Genomic DNA, 20,816 nt, shown 5'->3' with positions numbered 1-20,816 from the left:
AGACTCTGCAACTCACTCCTCTGATGATTGGTTTGTTGGTCTTAAAAATAGGCAGTAACCTGAGTGATCACTGAAATTAACACTTGTTAATATTTACCGAAGATAGAAAATGGTAATATTTTTCAATGTTAACAGTTACACACAGATTCAAATCTGTCCTCCAATCCTTACTAGCTCTGCAACTGAGTAAATTAATCTCTCTGCCTCAGGATCCCAAACTAAGAACAAGAATAACTGCATGGAACTTACAAACTGAGGATTTAATGAAGATATACATATCTATATATAAATAGATAAACTAAAGAAGAGAGTTCTGGGGAAATTCTAATCCTGGTTCTTTGATGGGGGGAGAGGGTGGGATGTGGAATGGTGAGAGAGAACTCAGAGAAATTCATGAGTGTGTAGTGTGATCTGGAGACAGCTTTTGTGGTCTATGAACATTTACTATAAATATTCGCTTAAATCAAATGGCCCACATTGGCTGCCCTCAAGAACACAGATCTGTTTTGTTTAGCTTATGCTTATAGTTTTAATTTCTTTTTTTATTTTTTAAGGGCTGTACCCATAGCACATGGAGGTTCAAAGCTATGGGTCAAATATGAGCTGTAGCTGCCAGCCACAGCCATAGCAAAGTGGGATCCTTAACGCACTGAGCAAGGCCAGGGTTCCAAACTGCATCCTCATGGATACTAATCAGATTCATTTCCACTGAGCCACATTGGGAACTCCTTAATTTCTTAATTAAAGACCAACATCTCATAATCTAGAGAGAGGCAACAAAACTCCCAGTGTGAACCATCTTAGAAGTTACGGTGGGGGGCATTATTTGTATTTATCTTAGAACTTCAAAGGTAGTTTTCTTTAAGGAGCATTTACTGATAAGTCATTTTTCTCATGCTACATCCCTAAGGTCACTTCTCTGCTGCCTCTATACCTGGAACATTTTAATTGCCCTTTTGTTGGGATATATTAACAGCCAGAGTTTAACATCCAGAATGGCACATCTTTTTAATGTGGCCATTTCCCCCAGTCTGCAGACTAATTCAAAAAATTTTATTTATTTATTTATTTTTTAGGGCTGCACCCGAGGCATATGGAGGTTTCCAGGCTAAGGGTCGAATTGGAGCTACAGCTGCCAGCCTACACCACAGCCACAGCAACACAGGATCCGAGCTGTACCTGCGACCTGCACCACAGCTCACAGCAACGCCGGATCCTTAACCCACTAAGCGAGGCCAGGGATCGAACCCACAACCCCATGGTTCCTAGTCAGATTCCTTTCCGCTGTGCCACGATGGGAACTCCATCAAAATTATTTTTAATAATCAGATTCTAAGGCTGAAATCAGTGAGATCCTAACTTTGGTCCCCACTCTGGCAGAGGATTGAACCCAAGCCATTCCATACCACAGGGCAAAAAAGATGTGAGCCACCCCAAAAGCACCTCTTTGCTCTAATTATTGGTGGAAGCCACCCATGCCCAGTGACCCAGGGATGTGTGGAAAAACAGCTCTAATTGCATTGGCCTGGAAAAGGAGGGGGGGGAGGAGAGAAGAGATGCTAAGAATAACTTATGCCCCCTACATACATAAAACACAATCCTATTTTTCCTAAACTCCCCATTCACTTCAGTTACCCCCTGGAAAGAGCCATTTTTTAAAAAATGCTTACTGGATTTTGCACATAAAACTCTCACCGTGATGGCTCTGGTTCACCTACTCTTCCTATCTACAAAACCCTGAGCTAAATCTAGGGCTCCTATACTAAATGAACTCTTTCAACTACAAGCATTAAACATGCCTGGTACCACTCACATGTGTGAAAAATAAAAATAAGTCCTATGTATACAAATGTCTTGAGCTCAAAGCATCTGAAAGATAATGGATGTTCCACCTTCCACCCAGATAGGCTGCATCTTCTAAGTACAGCCCCAAATGTTCTGCTGTCATTACATCAATGTCATCACCTCTCTTGGAAAACCAATCATGACTAGGCCAGACAGGAATCTATTTTAAACTGTTTCATATTAAATATTTCCCTCTATGGTGTTTTATACTACTGTGTAAGCAGTGTATTTTATTCTGCTTTTGAATTTGGAAAAGAAAGCAGCCCTGAAAACCACAAGTGAATCTTTTGTACCAAAAGAAAAAAAGGAAGTCAAAATACATATAACTACTTATATGTAACTGACAAATTTTTTTTTTTTTTGGTCTTTTTAGGGCCGCACCCATAGCATATGGAGGTTCCCAGGCTACGGATCGAATCAGAGCTGTAGCCTCTGGCCTACACCAACAGCCACAGCAACGCCATATCTGAGCCACATCTGCGACCACCACAGCTCATGGCAACACTGGATCTTTAACCCACTAAGTGAGGCCAAGGATGGAACCTGAGTCCTCATAGATGCTAGTCAGATTCGTTTCCACTGAGCCACGATGGGAACGCCCTGTAACTGACAATTTTATAATTTTACATACCACAATATGCTTTCCCTGCTAAGTATTTCACAGTATATGAAAAAGCATCAAGGAAGAAAATTTGAGTAAATAACAATAATAGGTAACATGGGACCAGCACTGTGCTGAGTGATTTACATCTATGACTTTACCTAATCTTCTAAATAACCCTGTGAGACACATACTATTGTTAAATCCATCTTCTCAGAAAGTCTATGAATAAGAACTATAATTCTCATTTCACTGATGAGGAAAACTGAGTGTAAGGGTAACTTGCTTATTAGTGGCAAAGCCAGGTTTCCAACCTACATGAGACCTCAAAGCCTCTTAGTGTTTTATCATTGCCAAGTACACACTAGAACTTCCATGAGTGGAACAGCACTCAGATCACTGCAATCAGACCAAGACAAATTATACTCTAATATACATAAATAATCTGATATAAGGAATTTAGTTTAAAAAATTATTTAAGAGAGTGTCCTCGTTTAAAGTACACATTTAGCCCAATGCCTGTATATCTTTTTTTTCCTTTTCTTTTTTAGGGCCATACCACCAGCATATGGAAGTTCCCAGGCTAGGGGCAAAATCGGACCTACGGCTGCCAGCCTATACCACAGCCACAGCAACACGGGATCCGAGCCACATCTGCAACCTACACCACAGCTCATGGCAACCCTGGATCCCAGACCCACTGGGTGAGGCCAGGGATATAACCCACATGTTCATGGATACTAGTCAAATTCATTTCCACTGAGCCACAACAGGAACTCCCTGCCTGTATATCTTTTATATTTGCTTCAGTAATGCTGTTCTTTGAGAAAGAAAGTTCACAGAACTGGGGCACTCTATAGCATCATAAATCATCAAAGATGAAAAAACTGTTTATGCAATAACACTGAGAAGGCTTTTTGGCCTTAATGGTTGGGAGAAAATGTTTTCTGCTTAAATTTGTTAGCTAGAACATTAACCCTAACATCACCCTTCCCTCTGTCCTTCATCTGCATTCCCAGTCCAACACAGAGTCTGTTAATTCTGACAACAGAATTGCTTTTCCTTTTTTTTTTTGTCTTTTTGCCATTTCTCGGGCCATTCCCGAGGCATATGGAGGTTCCAAGGCTAGGGGTCAAATCGGAGCTGTAGCCGCCAGCCTACGCGAGAGCCACAGCAATGCGGAATCTGAGCCGCATCTGCGACTTACACCACAGCTCACGGCAACACTGCATCCTTAACCCACGGAGCAAGGCCAGGGATCAAACCCGCAACCTCATGGTTCCTAGTTGGATTCATTAACCACTGTGCCACGACGGGAACTCCATGAATTGCTTTTCCTTTAGGGAAGGGTGGTGGAAAGTAATGAATGACTGACTCAAGGATATTCCAAATGGTATATTTACCATGTTCTTTGCACCTTCATTCTTATTACAAAGCCAATTAGGCAGCGCAAGTATGCAGGCAGTTAAATATGCCAGTGATGGATTAGTAATACTGTTGTTCTAATTGTTGTTATGCATAAATCCTTGCCAGATTTTTTTTTTCTCTCATGTCTTGCTAAGTTTTAGGCACACTGTCTGAAACTTTATTCTCTATTGTGCTCAGGCTGTTCTAGAAAAATAGATGATATGTTAAACTATAAATGACATTCATGATCTTACCTGTTGGTTGTCAAGATTCATCAATGTGAGGCTGCATGTGGAGATGGTCAGTTTTATATTCATTCCCGAAAACTGAAGATTACTTTTGCCCAGAACTGTTGATAGGAACTTAGCTGGAGGCTTTAAAAATAACAAAACAACACTCTAAGTTATGTTTGTTACAGAACAAATATTGATGTTTTTTAAATGTTAAAAATGAGCCAAGGCCCACATTCTTCCTCTCTACTTTAAATAAATCAAATGAGATGGAATGCTTTTTTAACTAAAAACTTAAAAAAAAATTGGAATGCAGCAAATCCTTGAGTAAGTAGGTGTGAAATTTGAGCCCTCAGACCTTTCCCCATACTTTCTACTCTCCCAAAATGTTAGGAATAGGAGCTTGCTTTGTATAAAAGGAATTCCCATGAGAGTTTGGACTAGCTTAATTCTCAACTCCTTTTGAATACCACAAGTATGAAAAAAAGTTGCTATCTAGGTTTCTTGTGATGATTAAGAGTACAAGGAGATCGCTTGTGCCACAGCAGGCTAAGGATCCAGTGTTGTCACCTGGATCACTGCTATGGTATGGGTTCAATTCCTGACCCAGGAAATTCACATGCTGTGGACGGGGCCAAAAAATAAAAAGTTAAAGGGTGCAAAAAACACAATATACCAAAACTTAAGAGATACAGTGTAAGTGATGCTTTTATAGCTATAAGACTATAATTTATAGCTATAAACATACACAAAAAGAGAAAAATCAACAATCTAAACTTTAGAGTTTAAGGAACTCAAAAAAATTAACAAATTAAACCCAAAGCTAGTAGAAGGAAATAAATAATAAAGATTAGAGCAGAGACAAATGATAGAGACTAGAAAATCAGTAGAGGAAATCAATGAAACCAAAGGTTGGTTCTTTGAAAAGATCAACAAAAAAATGACAAGCCTTTAGCTAGAAAAGCTAACAAAAAAAAGAAGAGTCAAATTAGTATGTCAACAAATTGGATTACCTAGATGAAATGGACAAATTTCTAGAAACGAATACCTACCAAAACTAAATCATGAAGAAACAGTCTGGATAGACCTATAACTAGTCAAAACAGGGGAGGGGGAGAGGGAAGAAGGAAAGAAGAAAGGGAGGAAGGAAAAAATAATTGTTGGCAAGGATATGGAGACAGTGAAACACGTGTACACTATTGATAGGAAAGTACAATGGTAAAACTACCAAGGATAACAGTATGATAGTTCCCCAGAAAATTAAAAATAGAACTACCATATCATCCAGCAATTCAACTTCTTGTTATATATGCAAAAGAATTGAAAGTAAGGATTTGAAGAGATACTTGTGTATCCATGTTCACAGAAGCATTATTCACAACAGTTAAAACATGGAAGTAACCCAAGTGTCCATCAACAAGTGAATAGATGAGCAAAATGTGATATATATACACACAATTAAATATTATTCAGTCTTAACAAGGAAGGGAATTTTTGACATATGCTACAGCATGGATGAACCTTGAGGACATTATGTGAAGTAATGTGAAATAAGCCAGTCCCAATAAGACAAATACTATAGGATTCCACTTATATGAGGTACTCAGAATAGGAAAAATCATAGAGACAGAAAGCAGAATGGTGGTTGTCAAGGGCTGAAGAGAGGGCAGGAATGAGAAGTTGTTGTCTAAAGGGTATAGACTTTCTGTTTTGCAAGATAAAAAGAGTTATGGGGCTACTCCCATTAATTTTCTTAACTAGATTGTGTGAAATAACTTCATTGCTTAATGCGAAATTACAAAGTTAGGGCTTAGGGGAAATGAGCTTTTTAGAAGCAAATTATTCTAAGCATATTCTGTTCTTCAAATAAATGTCTTTAAAAAAGAGTTATGGGGATAGATGGGGTGATGATTGAACAACAATATAAATGTACTTAATATCACTGAACTATACACTCAAAAATGGTTACAATGGGGAGTTCCTGTTGTGGGCACTGGAAACTGGTATACATGAGGGTGCAGGTTCCATCCCTGGCCTCCTCAGTGGGTTGGGGATCCACCACTGAGCTGTGGTGTAAGCCAGCAGCTACAGCTCTGATTCGATCCCTAGGCTATGGACTTCCATGTGCCATGGGTGCAGCCCTAAAAAAGAAAAAATCTTCAGGAAAAAATGGTTATTACTATGATAAGTTTAATATGTATTTTACTACAATTTTTCAGATTAGGAGGAAGAAGAATAGAAAGACTATAAAGTGCATGGAAGAGTCCCTGGCATGTAATAAGTACTCAGTAAATGCTAGCTATCAAAGGAAATTAACTCAAAAATTTCTTGTTTTCTTTATATGTGTAATTTCTGATAAGATGAGAGGGTGGTTGCCATTGTTTTATTTTGCTTTGGAGTGTGAACACCCACTACTCCTGAAATGAGAAAGTCTTAAGTGAATAAGCCTATTTGTTGGGATCATCCAGTTGGAATATCCTATTCACAGAGGTTATGAGAAGGCAAAAGGAGGCCAGAGGCTACAGAGAGACGAGGGGTTCCACAGAAGAAACTAGAAATGGGGAGTTCTAATAGAATTCTAGAATTCAAGGGCTGTTTATCAGTTTCCCATACCATGTGGCTCATTTGAGTCACTCTGGGTGACAATGGGTTCAACCCTGTGCAAAATAATGAACAACAATAAAAAATAAGTCAAGGTGGTACAGAAATAGAGCAGTAAACTGGGACTCTGAAAACCTGACTTCTACAGCTGGCGCTAATCAGCACTGACCAAGTGACTCAAGGTAAGTCCCTTCTCTGAGCCACAGTTGAGCAGCTGGCAAAGTGAGAGGGTTAGACCAGAAGATCTCTAAAAATTCCTCTCCTCTTAAATGGCCTACAAGTCTACAATTTATACAGTTATCCTAAGAGACTTTGTACCTCCCCTTTGGACTTTTCAAACCAACTAAATGTTCTAGGGTTAATAGCTCAATAGCAAAAATACTACATTATCATTTAAAGCCTAATGTAAGCTAGATACTGATTCAGGCACTTTGTACACATCATTTCATTTAATTCTTACACAATTCTATAAAGTAAGTGCTATTAGCCAAGACATGGAAACAACCTAAATGTCCATGACAGATGAATGGATTAAGAAGATGTGGTATATATACATAATGGAATATTACTCAGCCATAAAAAAGATCAAAATAATGCCATTTGCAGCAACATGGATGGAACTGGAGACTCTCATACTAAGTGAAGTAAGTCAGAAAGAGAAAGGCAAATACTATATGATATCATTTATATTTGGAATCTAATATATGGCACAAATGAACCTTTCCACAGAAAAGAAACTCATGGACTTGGAAAACAGACTTGTGGTTGCCAAGGGGAGGGAGAGGGTTGGGGATGGACTGGGAATTTGGGGTTAACAGATGAAAACTGTTGCCTTTGGAATGGATAAGCAATGAGATCCTGCTGTGTAGCACTGGGAAGTATATCTAGTCACTTATGATGGGACATGATGGAGGATAATGTAAGAAAAAGAATTAATATATTTATGTGTGACTGGGTCATCTTGCTGTATAGTAGAAAACTGACAGAACACTGTAAACTAGCTATAATGGAAAACAATAAAAATTATTTTTAAAAAGATGTGGAAAAAAAATTTTTTTTTAAGTAAGCGCTATTTTCTCCCATCTTACAGATGAGGAAATCAAGAGCCCAAAAGGTGAAATGACTTGTCCAAGATCACATAGTTAGTTGGTGGCAAAGGCAGCATTTAAATCCAAGTCTAACATCAAATCTTGTGCATTCTTTCAGCATGGAAAGCTCTTTCTTCTCGTGTATTATCCCACCTCTACCAGCACCTATGTTTCCATTTGAAAATAGACCAAAGAGTCTTAAAAGTCTAAAATGCTAAAAATGCAGAATGCACGCATTATAAAGTAATGAAACGGGAAGGTATCAACACTGCTCATCTGGTTCAACAACTTAACTTTACGGGAACAAAAACGGAGTCTTGGAGAGATGAGATATGCTCAAAGGCAAGTAAAGACCCAGCTCTGCAACCAGACTGTCTGACTTGAAAAGAGCCGGGTGCTTTCTCCACTCTGTCACTCCAGGCACCGCCATTTCAGACTGTCTGGCAAGCCGGAAAAATGTGAGGAACAAGAACAACGTCGAGTGCATCTGTGATATCATGCCAACTACTCAAGGCTATTCTGGACCTTGGGTCATGCGGTGGAATGAACCAACAACTCTTTTGATACTATCTTTCCCATAGTTAGGGTAACATAAAACAAGAAAACCACGTCAATATTTACCTTTCGCTTTTTAATGGCTCCATTTGCCCCAGGAACAGCTTCACACAGGCGACTTATTGCTTCCCTACAGAACAAAACCATATAAAGGCTCAGCTACCATCAAACACACAGTAAATGTTCAATAAATGTTAGCAAGTATTATGGCCAAAATGCACACTCCCACCAGGATGAGTCTGACATAAATGACCCTCCCCCACTCCCATGGGACAAAACACCAAGCTCAGTCTCTCTGCAGCTCAAATGCAAGAAAATTCAGCAACATTCCAATACTGAAAAATTGCTTTACAATAAGGAATCCTTCTATTCACCTTATTTGTCTCTTTTTTCATTCGGCTTTTGAGGTTTGGTTCTTAGCATTGTTAATTTCTAATCAAAAAGGAGGGTTGGAACTATTGTCTGGAAATCCTTCACAGTTTTACCCTCAGCAAAATCCTCTCTGCCCTGTTAGGAATAAAAAGCTTCATAGTATCTCAGCACTAAAGACAACTAAAAACAAAAGAATCCAGTGTTAGAGGAAGTTGAAAAGGATCAGGAGAGAATTGAACTTCAAGGTGGTCTCAAATGGAATCTTATTGACTAAGTTGCTGCTACAAGCCATTGAGCTTTCATGTAATTTCGCAGAAGAAAAGAAAATCAATAACAAATTTCCTCCTTTGTTTATTTTTCTGCCCTTACTATATATTGCACTTCCTGAGAGAAAAGCACTGCTGAAAGAGGTAGTTGTTCCTTAATGGAAGTGGTGAACAAACTGGCGCCCTCCTCTCCAGAAATGCAGTTATAACTAAGAGCTTTTGTCTCTGGGACTCAGCATTCATAACCACCCAAGCTTTCACTGGGCGTAATTTGAACCTTTGCCTTGTGGCTTTTGACACACATATTAAACTTTTCACAAAGCAAATGGAAATCTCTAAGCTCCTTCCCGGATCCACTGGACATCATTGTTTAAATCAGTACACAGTATTCACACGCACGCATGCGCGCGCGCGCACACACACACACACACACACATTGTATTGCAGTCTTTATATATATTAGATTTCAAGAAAACATCTTCTATGAGCTGTTTTTGATCCCGAAGGAAGGGAGGAACAGAAAGAGGAATGCAGACCTATTAAAGACATATATACATTTTATATCTCTTTCTATATATAATATATAATAAATATAGCAGTGCAGAGTTATGTTCTCAACATAATTACTTGCAAACAATGAATAGCATGGCTTTTCAGTTTAGCATATTTCCTCAGAATTTTATATTTATTGTTTCTCTAGAATTCCAACCTGGTCTTCTGGAGTCAAAGAGGACAACTCAGAATTGGGCTGTTTTGTTTGACTGGTTGATTGATGCTTTCAGTCATTTAATGAATAGTTGAGAATTGTCTAATTGATCCCAATTGGCCTCTGATGTTGCCAAAATCACCAGTCCAGGCACCTGACTACGTTGTTGGTATTTAACAAAGAGCTGTTATAGGAAAGGTGTTATTAGATCATCTGTTCTATGAGAGCCAGTTGGGATACCTGGGTTTAAAAAACTCCTTGTAAATGGTTTGAAATAAAAGTAGAAACAACGATGGGCATTGATGCTACTGAATATAGTAACAATAATAGTGATTATTCGAAGTTGTTACTTTTATGTAACACCTATAGTTTAATAAAGTGCTTTTCCAGGCATTGTTTTCTTGATTCTCAATCCAACTATCACTGTCTTTTAACAAAAAGTAAGGTTGGAGTTTCAGTTGTGGCTCAGCGGAAGCAAATCTGACTAGCATCCATGCAGGTTCGATCCGCAGCCGTGCTCAGTGGGTTAACGATCCGGCGTTGCCGTGACCTGTGGTGTAGGTCACAGATCCCGCGTTGCTGTGGCTCTGGCATAGGCCGGCAGCTACAGCTCTGATTGGACCCCTAGCCTGGGAACCTCCATATGCCATGGGAGCGGCCCTAGAAAAGGCAAAAAGACCCCCCACACACACACACACACAAAAAAAAGACGGTAAATTTTATGTTATGTGTATTTTACCATAATAGAAAAAACATTAAAAATAAAGTAGTTGTTAATTTTTTTTGACTTGAGAACCCTGAGAGTCATAGGTTTCTCTCCAATAAAAGGCCTATTTGTACAAATGCTTCTATTCAATCATAGAGGGTCCACCTCTCCCCACCCCAAACCCCTCAGCACACTCCTGGAAAACCTGACTCTTTGGAATCCATAGATACCAGGTTAGGAAACACTGCTTTAAAATAACCACTCAAATTCTGCTTTCTTTGCTGCTATCAGTGTGAACAAATCTGAAAACCCTGTCAGGGAAGACTAGCAAAGTCAATGCTTTAGGATTAGCAAAGTCAATGCTTTAGGTGGAGGGTGTGGCTGGAAAAGTATTGAAAGTACTATTTGTTCTTAAAAATGTTACGGTTAGTCTCTTGGTACTAGTCTGAGGGGAAGAAAAGATCGTTGTGGAGAAAGGCAACAAATTTGAGCACATGGTAACCCTTTTGGAGCTGGGGACCACAGACATTCTCCAGCGAGCAAACATTCAGCAAAAGTCCTCCCTTAGAGGAGCAGGACTTTTCAGAGGCTAAATGGCTAAAGCTTTCCATCCTGGGAGCCCGTATGAGAAAGAAAGAGCTCCACAGCATCAACAGTGGTCACTTTGTTTATTGTTTTGCCACATGAGAGGGAAGGGGAGAAGCAAGCTGATGTAAGAGAATGAAAATGCAGTTAAGGATTTGCTTTTAAGCATATAAAAAAAAAAGATATTTTGTCTCTCTTAACAGAGTTCAAACTAATAACTCAAACAAAGCCACCTTTCTTCATCAACTCCCCGGCTGCTACAGTACTTAAATTATAATTTTTCTGTGTTTTTAACCCTTAAACAGTTAAGCTCCTCTGGAAACAATGTTCTCTAATTTTTGTTTTTTGTTTGTTTGTTTTCATTTGGAAGGCAATATCCTAATCAAGACAGAATGGACCATTTAAGGGAGGGTGGGGACCTGTGGGACAGATTGTTTCTAGTCAATGTCAAAACTCAGTTCTTCAGTAAATAAGCCAGAAAATGGGTAACATGAAACCAGGCAAAGGGCCCATCATGGCAGTTAAAGGCAACTCTTCCCACCTACTCACACACACACACACGCTCCAGTTTGTGCAGCCAAACAGAAATGAGAATAAACTTTAATCCCAGCAAGAGCCTGTCCAAAATAAAATTCAAAAATACATAGCCAAAATAAAGTCACAAGGGATTTTCCCTTACTTTTTTATCTCCAACATGAATCCTTAAAGAAATCAGTTCACAGTGTCAGAGGGACAAGTCTCAATGTAAATATCTCAAACTTGAAAGTCTCAAAGTGCCTTCTTACTGATGAATGAGGGGACTTGTGAGTAATTCAGACCCCACAGCAGTGGGGTATTATGTTCCGATTGTTCTAGGGAAACTAGTACCTGCTTTTTTGAAATCTTTGCCTTCCGAACATCAAGGCTCAGTGATGTATGTGTTCAATTTCATTCAGCTTGGTGAAATCAAAGACATCCAAGAATGTGTGCAAGCCTCAGACAGGACACTTTAGAACATGAGCCTACCTCCATGGTGATAAGCACACAATGAATACAGTGAATGCCCCTAGACCAGCGGAAAATGGAAAGCCTCAAACACTCTTTGTGCCATTATCAAGAGGCATCACCCATGCACTCTGAAAGGGTGGATACAGCCCATAAAATAGATCCTTTCATTTTAGAAATGGGCACTTTGGGTCCCAGGATAGTCAAGTCAAAACTTTCAGTACTGCCCCCAGCATTACTCTCACATGGACTTATCTTACTACTCGGTTCAACCTGGATTCCATTTAAAATCTGATTATAAAGTACATTTGCAATTCTACCCAGCTCAAGCAACCACAAAACACAGCTTGTTCTGTCTACTCTGTGATTCTGCCCTTTGGCTCTGATGCAAAGGCTGACCCATCAACTGCACTTAAAGGAAGTGAAGGACCATCCTATCCCCAGGATGGCAGCTCCCCTGCAAGTCTCCCCCAGTAAAGAGAGATGAAGTGCTGATTTTCTCCCCTCCCCACAAGGATTTCCCATAACAGGATCACATTTCAAAATGCAAAAAGGAGTTCCCATTGCAGCTCAGCGGGTTAAGAACACCACTACTATCCATGAGGATGTGGGTTTGATCTCTAGCCTCCCTCAGTGGGTTAAGTATCAGGCGTTGCTGTGAGCTGTGGTGTAGGTCGCAGACTTGTCTCAGACCCCGTGTTGCTGTAGCTGTGGCATAGGCTGGCAGCTGTAGCTCTGATTCAACCCCTAGTCTGGGAGCTTCCATATGCCACAGGTGCAGCCCTAAAAAGAAAAAAAAATGCAAACGCTTACATCCCCAAACTGATGGCTTACATCCCTTCAAATATGAAATGACAATAGAGCAATGAGGTTGATTTCACACAAAATTCAGTGAAATTTGTAAATCCAAAAGACTGTTCTCCTTTACATTGGAACAAACTATAACAACTTTGTTCTATACAAAATATTCTAAAATATTATGAAGGCGTGTCTTTTGAAGTTAAAAAGACCATTGTATGATTGTACCGATCATACAATGTGGTCACTTCAGAATCAAAACTCAAGCTTTAAAAAACCAAAACAGAGCCATTAAATCACCCAACTTTCTTCACCACATTTCACTTCAAATGATCTTTATCTACTTCCAAAAATAAGGCTTATCTTCAAAAAAAGGAAGATTTGTTTGGTACCATTTAAGATACTTAAAACAGTTTTCCATAAAGGTATCTATAATGCTAAGCAAGACAGCAATGAGTGGAATGTGTGTTGACTTCTACCACTGTTTAAAAAATATATAACTCTGTTTTTTTTATGGGCCATTTGGCATATATATTGTAGGTTTTATCTGGTAAGTCCATTAAAAAAAAATGAGTTTGCGCCTCTGGAAGGACTCAGTAACTGGCCTAGTGAGTTGAGTCCACAGGTGAAACAACTTTGGCCTGTACATCTGCTAATTCACCGGTATAGCCATTTAGGTAAGTGGTGATCAAACTGCAAAGTTCTAAAGAGTCAACTGGTTAAAAATGCAGATTCCTGGGACTCTTCCTAGAGATTCTGATTCTCTAAGTCTGCATTTAACAGCCTCTGAGATGATTCTGGAGCAGATCAGTGCAAAGACCACACAGCCAATTAAAACTTCAACTTCAACTCACTGCACAGGACGCTTGGATCTGTGCTCTGCAGCTTCAACCTGCTGTTGTGTTTGTGGCGGCTAAGGAATTAGGTCACCTGCTCCCAACAGCTACAGTAGGGAAGGCTACACCACCTGCACATTTGATGATGTTCCATTTTGCGGGAAATTTATATTCAACTTAGTCACTCAATATGCTGGGATCAATATTTGGTGTAATCCTGCCTCTTCCTTCTGTCCCCTTCCTTCTATCCCCTTTATCCCTGGTTATCTCCTTCCCAGAGGGCATCTGGAGGTCCTGAACATCTCTGCTCACTTGACCTCCTGCACATATGGATGGTGATAAGTGACCTGTATTCTCTCTCCTCTGGCAGCCAGGATGCCGAGAGTCCTAGACTATCCACACCTCAAAATGCCTTCAGGCTCTAGGTAATGGTTCTCAATCTTGGCTGCACACTGGAGAAACACTGGGGCCAGGGGGGCAGGTGTTGTTTTAATAAACCCTGATGACTGGGACTTGTCTCCAGACATTCTGATTTAATGCGAGAGGGTGGGCCTGATGACTGGGAGTTTCAAAGCTCCCTCAAGTGTTTTCAACAGAGAGTCAGGTTGGGAATCTCTCTCCATAGCAGTGGTCAGCATGCCTTTTTCACAAAGGGTGAAAATGCTAGGCTTTCTGAGCCATCCTGACTGTTGCAACAACTCAGCTCTCCAGCTGTAGCTTGAAAAGCAGCCCCAGATGATACGTAAATGAATGGGCATGCTTATGTGACAATAATACATATGGACACAAATGTGAATCCCATAGGATTTCGACGTCACAAAATATTCTTTTTTTTATTTTTCCTCCCAGCTGTTTAAAAAAGTCAAAAAACCATTCATTCTTGGCCCAAATGTGGCAAAATCAAAATTGAATAGCAGGTAGATTTGGCTATGGTTTGCTGACCCTTCTTACGGTGCGAACCAGAAATGAACAAGAGGCCTTGGGGTCATAGTCACTTACTAGCTTGTGCATGGCAGAAAAACTGTTAGAACACAATCTTTTAATCTTTCAAAGATTATTTATTGGTCCTTTGGACTTGCCCAGTATCTTGGTACAGAAAGCTGGGTTTTATAAGAGATGAGTCTTCTATGTAAATATAAGGATTATGGAACTCCTTTTACATACTGCTCATTATCATCCTCTATTCTTTGTCTTTCCTACCAGCATTTAGTGAAGGAGCAGGGAACAGAATTTTTTTTTTAATATCAACTAAGTGTCATTAAGTGACATGATATCACATGCATGATTCAGTACAAAGCATTTGGGGGAATATAGAAATAAACACAAGTGCAAAATTACAGTAAATGTTAAAAGGGGAAAAGTGGAGGGCTTTAATTAGCTATACCTCTTCTGTGATGATAGAGTGAAGAAAGCCTAGTTGAGTGGGCTCTGCAATCGGACAGCCAGAATTCAAAATCTAGCAGTCTCCTACAGGAGTTATGATGTGGAACACATTCTTTAAGCTTTCTATGTCTCAGTTTATTAAAATTATAAAGTGGAAATAATAATAGTGCTTTGAACATTGCCTCAGTACATGTTAGCCACTATTATTGCCTTATCCTTAAAATGTCTATCTCCTTTGAGAACTGGGTCTAACCTGCTTTTTACAATGCCTAGGACCCGGCAAACTTTCAGCAGTTAAAAGTGGAATGATATAGATAGTATGTTGTAGAAGAGGCCCAGTTATGTCTATTATGCAAATAGTAATGGATAGTCCAAGTTTCTATAAAGGCAGAATGCCTATCTGATTTTCTTTAGATACCCCATGGCACCTAGTAGGTGGCCCTGGATAAACTGAATGCTCATTATGCAAATATTTAGGCAGCTCTCTGTCATTGAAACAAAGCATGGATCTTGTCCCCCTATATAACCCAGATCCTCCTTTAGAACAGAGGTACTCATTGTCCCCATTGCTGGAATGTTCACTGCTAATGGCTCAGGGCTGACTGTCTTCTCCAGCTCTGTCCTCTTCTCAAGGCACTTACCTTGTCCACAGGTACATCCCTCTCCAGAGGCAGCAGGCAACAATGGCAGAGGTCAATTCAGGATTTGCAGCCTGGGCCCTCTGCCCATGAGACCTGCTGAGGCCTCTGTTGAGCCAGCATCACTATGTAAGCCTCCTACCCCCCACCCCATCACGTCCAGTTCTGCATCCTTCACGCCCTCACCCGCTGATTTTGAGAGCCCTCCCAGGAAACCTTTTGCAATCAACTCTCCATCCCAGAGACTCTTTCTAGATCCAGCCTAAGTCCTGCTAATGAGCTGCTGCCAGAATTATGCTCCTTTACTTTGGCATAAACACTTACTAGAGGATGTCTTTCCTTTTTAAGAATCTGTGTTGTCACAGCTAACAGTGGAAAAAAAAAAAATCAATTTCAGAGAAAATCCTCCTAAGTGGCTCAGATGATCTGGATCAAAAAGATCTACCTTCTTATTGTTCAAACATGTGAAAAAATTTGGAGCTCCCACTGTGGCGCAATAGGATCAGCAGTATCTTGGGAGCACTGGGACACAGGTTCGATCTCCAGCCTGGCACAGTAGGTTAAGGATCCCACGGCTGAGGCTTGGATCTGATCCCTGACCTGGGACCTCCATATGCTGTGGGGCAGCAAAACAAAACAAAACAACTTTAAAATGCACATTTTCCTAGAGGAGTTGCAGCCCTCACAAACTCCAACTCATGTTTAAGTATAGGCTTCAGGGCCTGCCTAATGGAATTTCACACTTTTCCTAAGGAAATTACTGATAGGAAATGGAACCAATCTGCCTGGCAGGTGGAATGATGCGCCAACTGTCCTGCATTTCCTTTGGCCTTTCAGGCTGAGATTAGTTTTTAATGAATTTTCAGTGCTCCCATCTAGCTTGCTTTTCCTAAAAGGAACTGTATCATTGATTTTTCTAGAGAGAGATTTATACATATATACACATACATGTATCAGAATTAAAACTTGCCTCCCTGGCATTTCCTAGGCTTTGCCTTTTTCTCTTTTTAAAAACAAAAATAAACAACAATAAACAGCCTCAGGATGCTTTTTGGGATTTTCTGGAGAATCATCTTTTCAAAAATAAAGGATTTCCATATGATCTGTAGTCTACCTGGGGACCTCATTTTGAAACCACTGGATAGGGTTCCCTTACACCTGTGGTTCTCAAAGTGTGGTCCTCTGATCACTGGCATGACCAACACCTGGAAACTTGTTAGACGTGCAAATTCCTAAATCAAAACTCTGGGAGTGGAGCCCAACATTCTGTCTTTTAACAAGCACTCCAGGTGATTGATTCCCTCATGTGCTAAAGTTGGAGAACCACTGTCTGGAACAATTTTGTTTCCTTAGTGGAGGTCAGAAGGCATCCTCACCTACGTGTTTATGAGCATCTTTATGAAGGTCCTTCCAGACAGAACTTACAAACAGGAGATCTGCTATCTTGAACTCAGGCCAAATTCCAACCTGAGGTTTAGATGTTTCTTGATTTTATCACTTCTGGCTTTCAGTGTTTTCCTGAGTTCTGTTCCTTAAAATTCTCTCAGTTAAATTGAGAAATAGTACACAAGGGCCAGAAAGACCTGGTTTCTGGTTCCACAACTGAATTTGCTAGGGGAGTTTCACAATTTCTTTAAATCTCAGTATCCTCGTGGGCAAAACGGGATTAACAGTAGTATCTTTAATAAATGTTAACTTTTATGACGATAACAATGCTGGTGACAGTAGCTATTAATTAAAAATAAACTCTGCAGACTGCTTGCTAGTAGTTGAATACTATGTTTGAATCCCTGAACTAGAAAGGGGTTGAAGTGCAGCCAGTTCCATCTAGATCAAGAAATCCTTCTCTTCATCTGAATCAACTTCTTGGACTCCAAGGCTCTCTGAACCAAACTGAGTATCTTCAGTGAATTTATTTTCATTTCTTTGTCAATAATGTGTACGAATGGTGTCCATGTGTCAGACACTCTACCACAGAGCCAGGGACCTGACCCAACTGTCTCAGAGCTCCTCGTTCTGAAATTTGGCCTAGTTCAGGATGCCACATTCTGTGTTTGTAGCTTGTCTAGGTCTTTTCTGCTTTTCTCTGACTACTAGCAGTGATTATGGAGCCTTCAAGACCTCCCAAGTTATTTCTAGATCTGTGATCTAGGCTAGAGAAGCCCTGAAACCGCTCTGTTAATCAATAAATATTTGTTGATGCAACTATGTCCCAATCACTGTGGCTCTGCAACCTACCAAGCCCATGAACTAGCCTTCCAGGGAGAATCTAAATCCCAAAGATGATGGATGATGAAGCCCTTGTGATTGTCCCACTGAAAAAAAGGACCAGAGGGACCCAATCCCTTCTAGGTCATACACACTCTGGGCTTTCTCGGGAGGTTCCTATGCAACTCAGCATTGGTGTTTCCACAAGCAATGGATCAAAAGGCCTATTCTACTTGCATTGTTAAATGATTCAAACCAAGAGCTGACCACTGTGTCTATCCAATCAAAATTAGAAACCCAGTCTCTTGGTCCTGGAGACATTTACACAGGAGTATAGTTGAAAATGCTTGAGCTGTGACAAACCTTCAATACAAACTACTAAAGGAAACCAAAAAGGGTTACAAAAGGAAATACTGGAATGCATTCTCATCTGGCCCTGCCTGGGGAAAAAAGTACTGGAGAAAGCTACTTCATTGAGCAATCAAAGCTAAAAATACCGGGTCACCCCAAAATATAGAGGCATTAATATTCATGCATTTTAAGCTCTAAATTAATTTCTTTCTCTTCAAACATCTTGAGGCCATCCACTACCATCCATACCTAGACATGGACAGATAACTAAGCACTCTCACTTAGGCTGTGTATATTGCCTGTTAGAGAGACAGTGTGTGTATATCTGTAAGTTTCTATAGATTCATTTGGATACATTAGCTGGCCCTGATTTTAGCCACAACATATTTTTAGAAACCATTTCATAAAGTGGATCATATTTTCCATGGGAAAAATACTATAATTGAGAATTTCATTCTGGACCAAGGATTTCTTGGCAGATCAAATATAGATACTATAAATAGCCTGTTGTAGAACAAAACTAACGCCCATTTTATAAACCTCTATAAATATCTAAAACACTAAAATAATTCCCTAAGGCCTATTAAAAAGGCATCAACATATACAATACCTATACATGTAGTCTCAAAGTTTCTTAAAATATCCAAATACCACACAAACCTAGAGCTCAATTGAATATGTTCTAAAATTAATGCACTAACTATAATAATATTAAATATTTGATTAATAATTTTGTAAACCTTCAATTTTAGTGAAACATTTAAGGGACGATTTAAATATTCCCAGTCTTTTCTTTCTTTCTTTTTTTAAAAGATTTTCAGAGAAATTGATTTATGGTTTTCTTTTCCCTTTGTGGTAGAAATCTTTTTTTTTCTTTCTTTCCTTTTTTTTTTTTTTTTTTTGCTTCACTTACTACCTCTCTTTTACAAACTGCTTTTTCCTCCTCCCAGTAACTGCCCTTCTCAATATATGAGTATTACAGAACTACCATATGTCCACAATGCAACTGTCCTGGCCAAAAATAACCGGGCCCCAGTCACTGTCTTTTTGGGAAATTTGATATTTGGAACTGAGAAAACCAGAGATGAGAGGGCTCTGAATACCTGCAGCTGAGACTTCCGGAGCCCTGAATCTATCAGTTTAATTGTTCACTGCTTCTCAGCTTCCATGACCTGCCCCAATATCCTTTCAAGAAATCCCCCTTTTGGCTTAAGCCAGGTAGTCGTTTTTTGCTACTTAAAGCCCAAAGTCTTTTAGAAAATATACCTATGGCAAGCAGAGGCACTTAAAATTATTTCTGCCACCTTAAAGTTCGGGTCAAAGTAAATACTAGTCATACTTAACGACCTAGAAAATGTGCACGATAAATGATAAAAACATGTTACCAATTAATTCGCACTACAGAATCTCACTTTTTGTTTTTAAACACAACTGAAAAAATTTTATACCAAACTGTTACCCTTGGTTACTTCCAGTGATTTGTCTGATTTTTCTTTTATTTTTACCCTGTCCCACAATTCCCATAATAAGCCATATTTAATTTTTTAATCAGAAAAAAAAAAAAGAATAGTGACAAAACGTAGAGTCAGATGTCCCACAGTGGCCTGACATCCGTGATGGTGATGGTTCTGTGTTGTTCTCCCACTTAAGAAGTGATGTTTAAAGATGAATCAGACTTGCCTTTATTGTCCGAATTATCTCCCACCATCTTAGTCTATTCACAGCTATAAGAGTAGTTACCTAGCTTCAAACCAAAGCAATGTCACTATGAAGCATTAAGCCCTATAAGAGTACCTGGGTTTGAGTCCAGTGAAAGAGCTGTGTGGTCTTGGGATAGCCACTTACTTTTTCTTAGCCTGAGCTTCTCCTGCTCAACATGGAAAATTACAGTACCCTTAGTTCATAAGAGAGCATGGCTCTGAGATAGTGAGACAAACATTAGTTATTGTTAACTACTCTCTCTTTCTGTCCTGCAGCAGCCCTCTTGGCCAGTGTGGATTTTGGTTGGGCTTTCTGGTCAAGAAATTAGAAGAGGCCACTGGGCATTCCTTGGCTATGGAACCTTCTGGAAACAGGCCCTGATGCTTCATCTGTCCTTCTCTAACTGGCTTTGCATCCTTTCAGTAAAACAAAATTAACTTATACAGCAGTGACTGCTCAAAAAATACAACTCAACTAGTGACTAATACCTTTTTAAAATTGTGGTAAAACATTTATAACATAAAATTTACCATTTTAGGAGCTCCCATCGTAATTTAGTGGTAATGAACCCAACTAGGATCCATGAGGATGTGGGTTCAATCCCTGGCCTCACTCAGTGGATTAAGGATCCAGCATTGCTGTGAGCTATGGTATAGGTTGCAGCCATTGCTGGGATCCTGCATTGCTGCGGCTGTGGTATAGGCTGGCAGCTACAGTTCTGATTCAACCCCTAGCCTAGGAACTTCCATATGCTGCAGGTGTGACCCTAAAAAATTGATTGACTGATTAGTTAATTTTTAATTAAAAAATAAAATTTCATTAATTTTTAATTAAAAATTACCATTTTAAGTATACAGTTCAGTAACATTAAGTACATTCACAGTGTTGTCTGACCATCACCACCATCCTTCTCCAGGGCTTTTTCACCTTTCCAAACTGAAACTCTATACCCCTC

The 20,816-nt window shown here is 39.7% G+C and overlaps 1 protein-coding gene across 2 annotated transcripts in view; it reads right to left on the bottom strand.

Annotated features, from left to right (window-relative positions):
• SHC4 (SHC adaptor protein 4) overlaps nucleotides 1-20,816 on the bottom strand; it is a 142,896-nt gene that overhangs the window by 59,236 nt on the left and 62,844 nt on the right. For both annotated transcript variants that reach the window (XM_047766416.1, XM_047766417.1), the window contains exons 3-4: nucleotides 8,394-8,457; nucleotides 4,108-4,227 (exon numbers count right to left, since the gene is read on the bottom strand). In XM_047766416.1, the coding sequence (XP_047622372.1) occupies nucleotides 4,108-4,227; nucleotides 8,394-8,457 (184 nt within the window). The remainder of the gene's footprint in view (nucleotides 1-4,107; nucleotides 4,228-8,393; nucleotides 8,458-20,816) is intronic.

This window comes from Phacochoerus africanus, chromosome 2 (genome assembly GCF_016906955.1).
Source record: "Phacochoerus africanus isolate WHEZ1 chromosome 2, ROS_Pafr_v1, whole genome shotgun sequence".
NCBI classification, from domain to species: Eukaryota; Metazoa; Chordata; class Mammalia; order Artiodactyla; family Suidae; genus Phacochoerus; species Phacochoerus africanus.
This window is presented reverse-complemented; position numbering and strand designations above follow the sequence as displayed.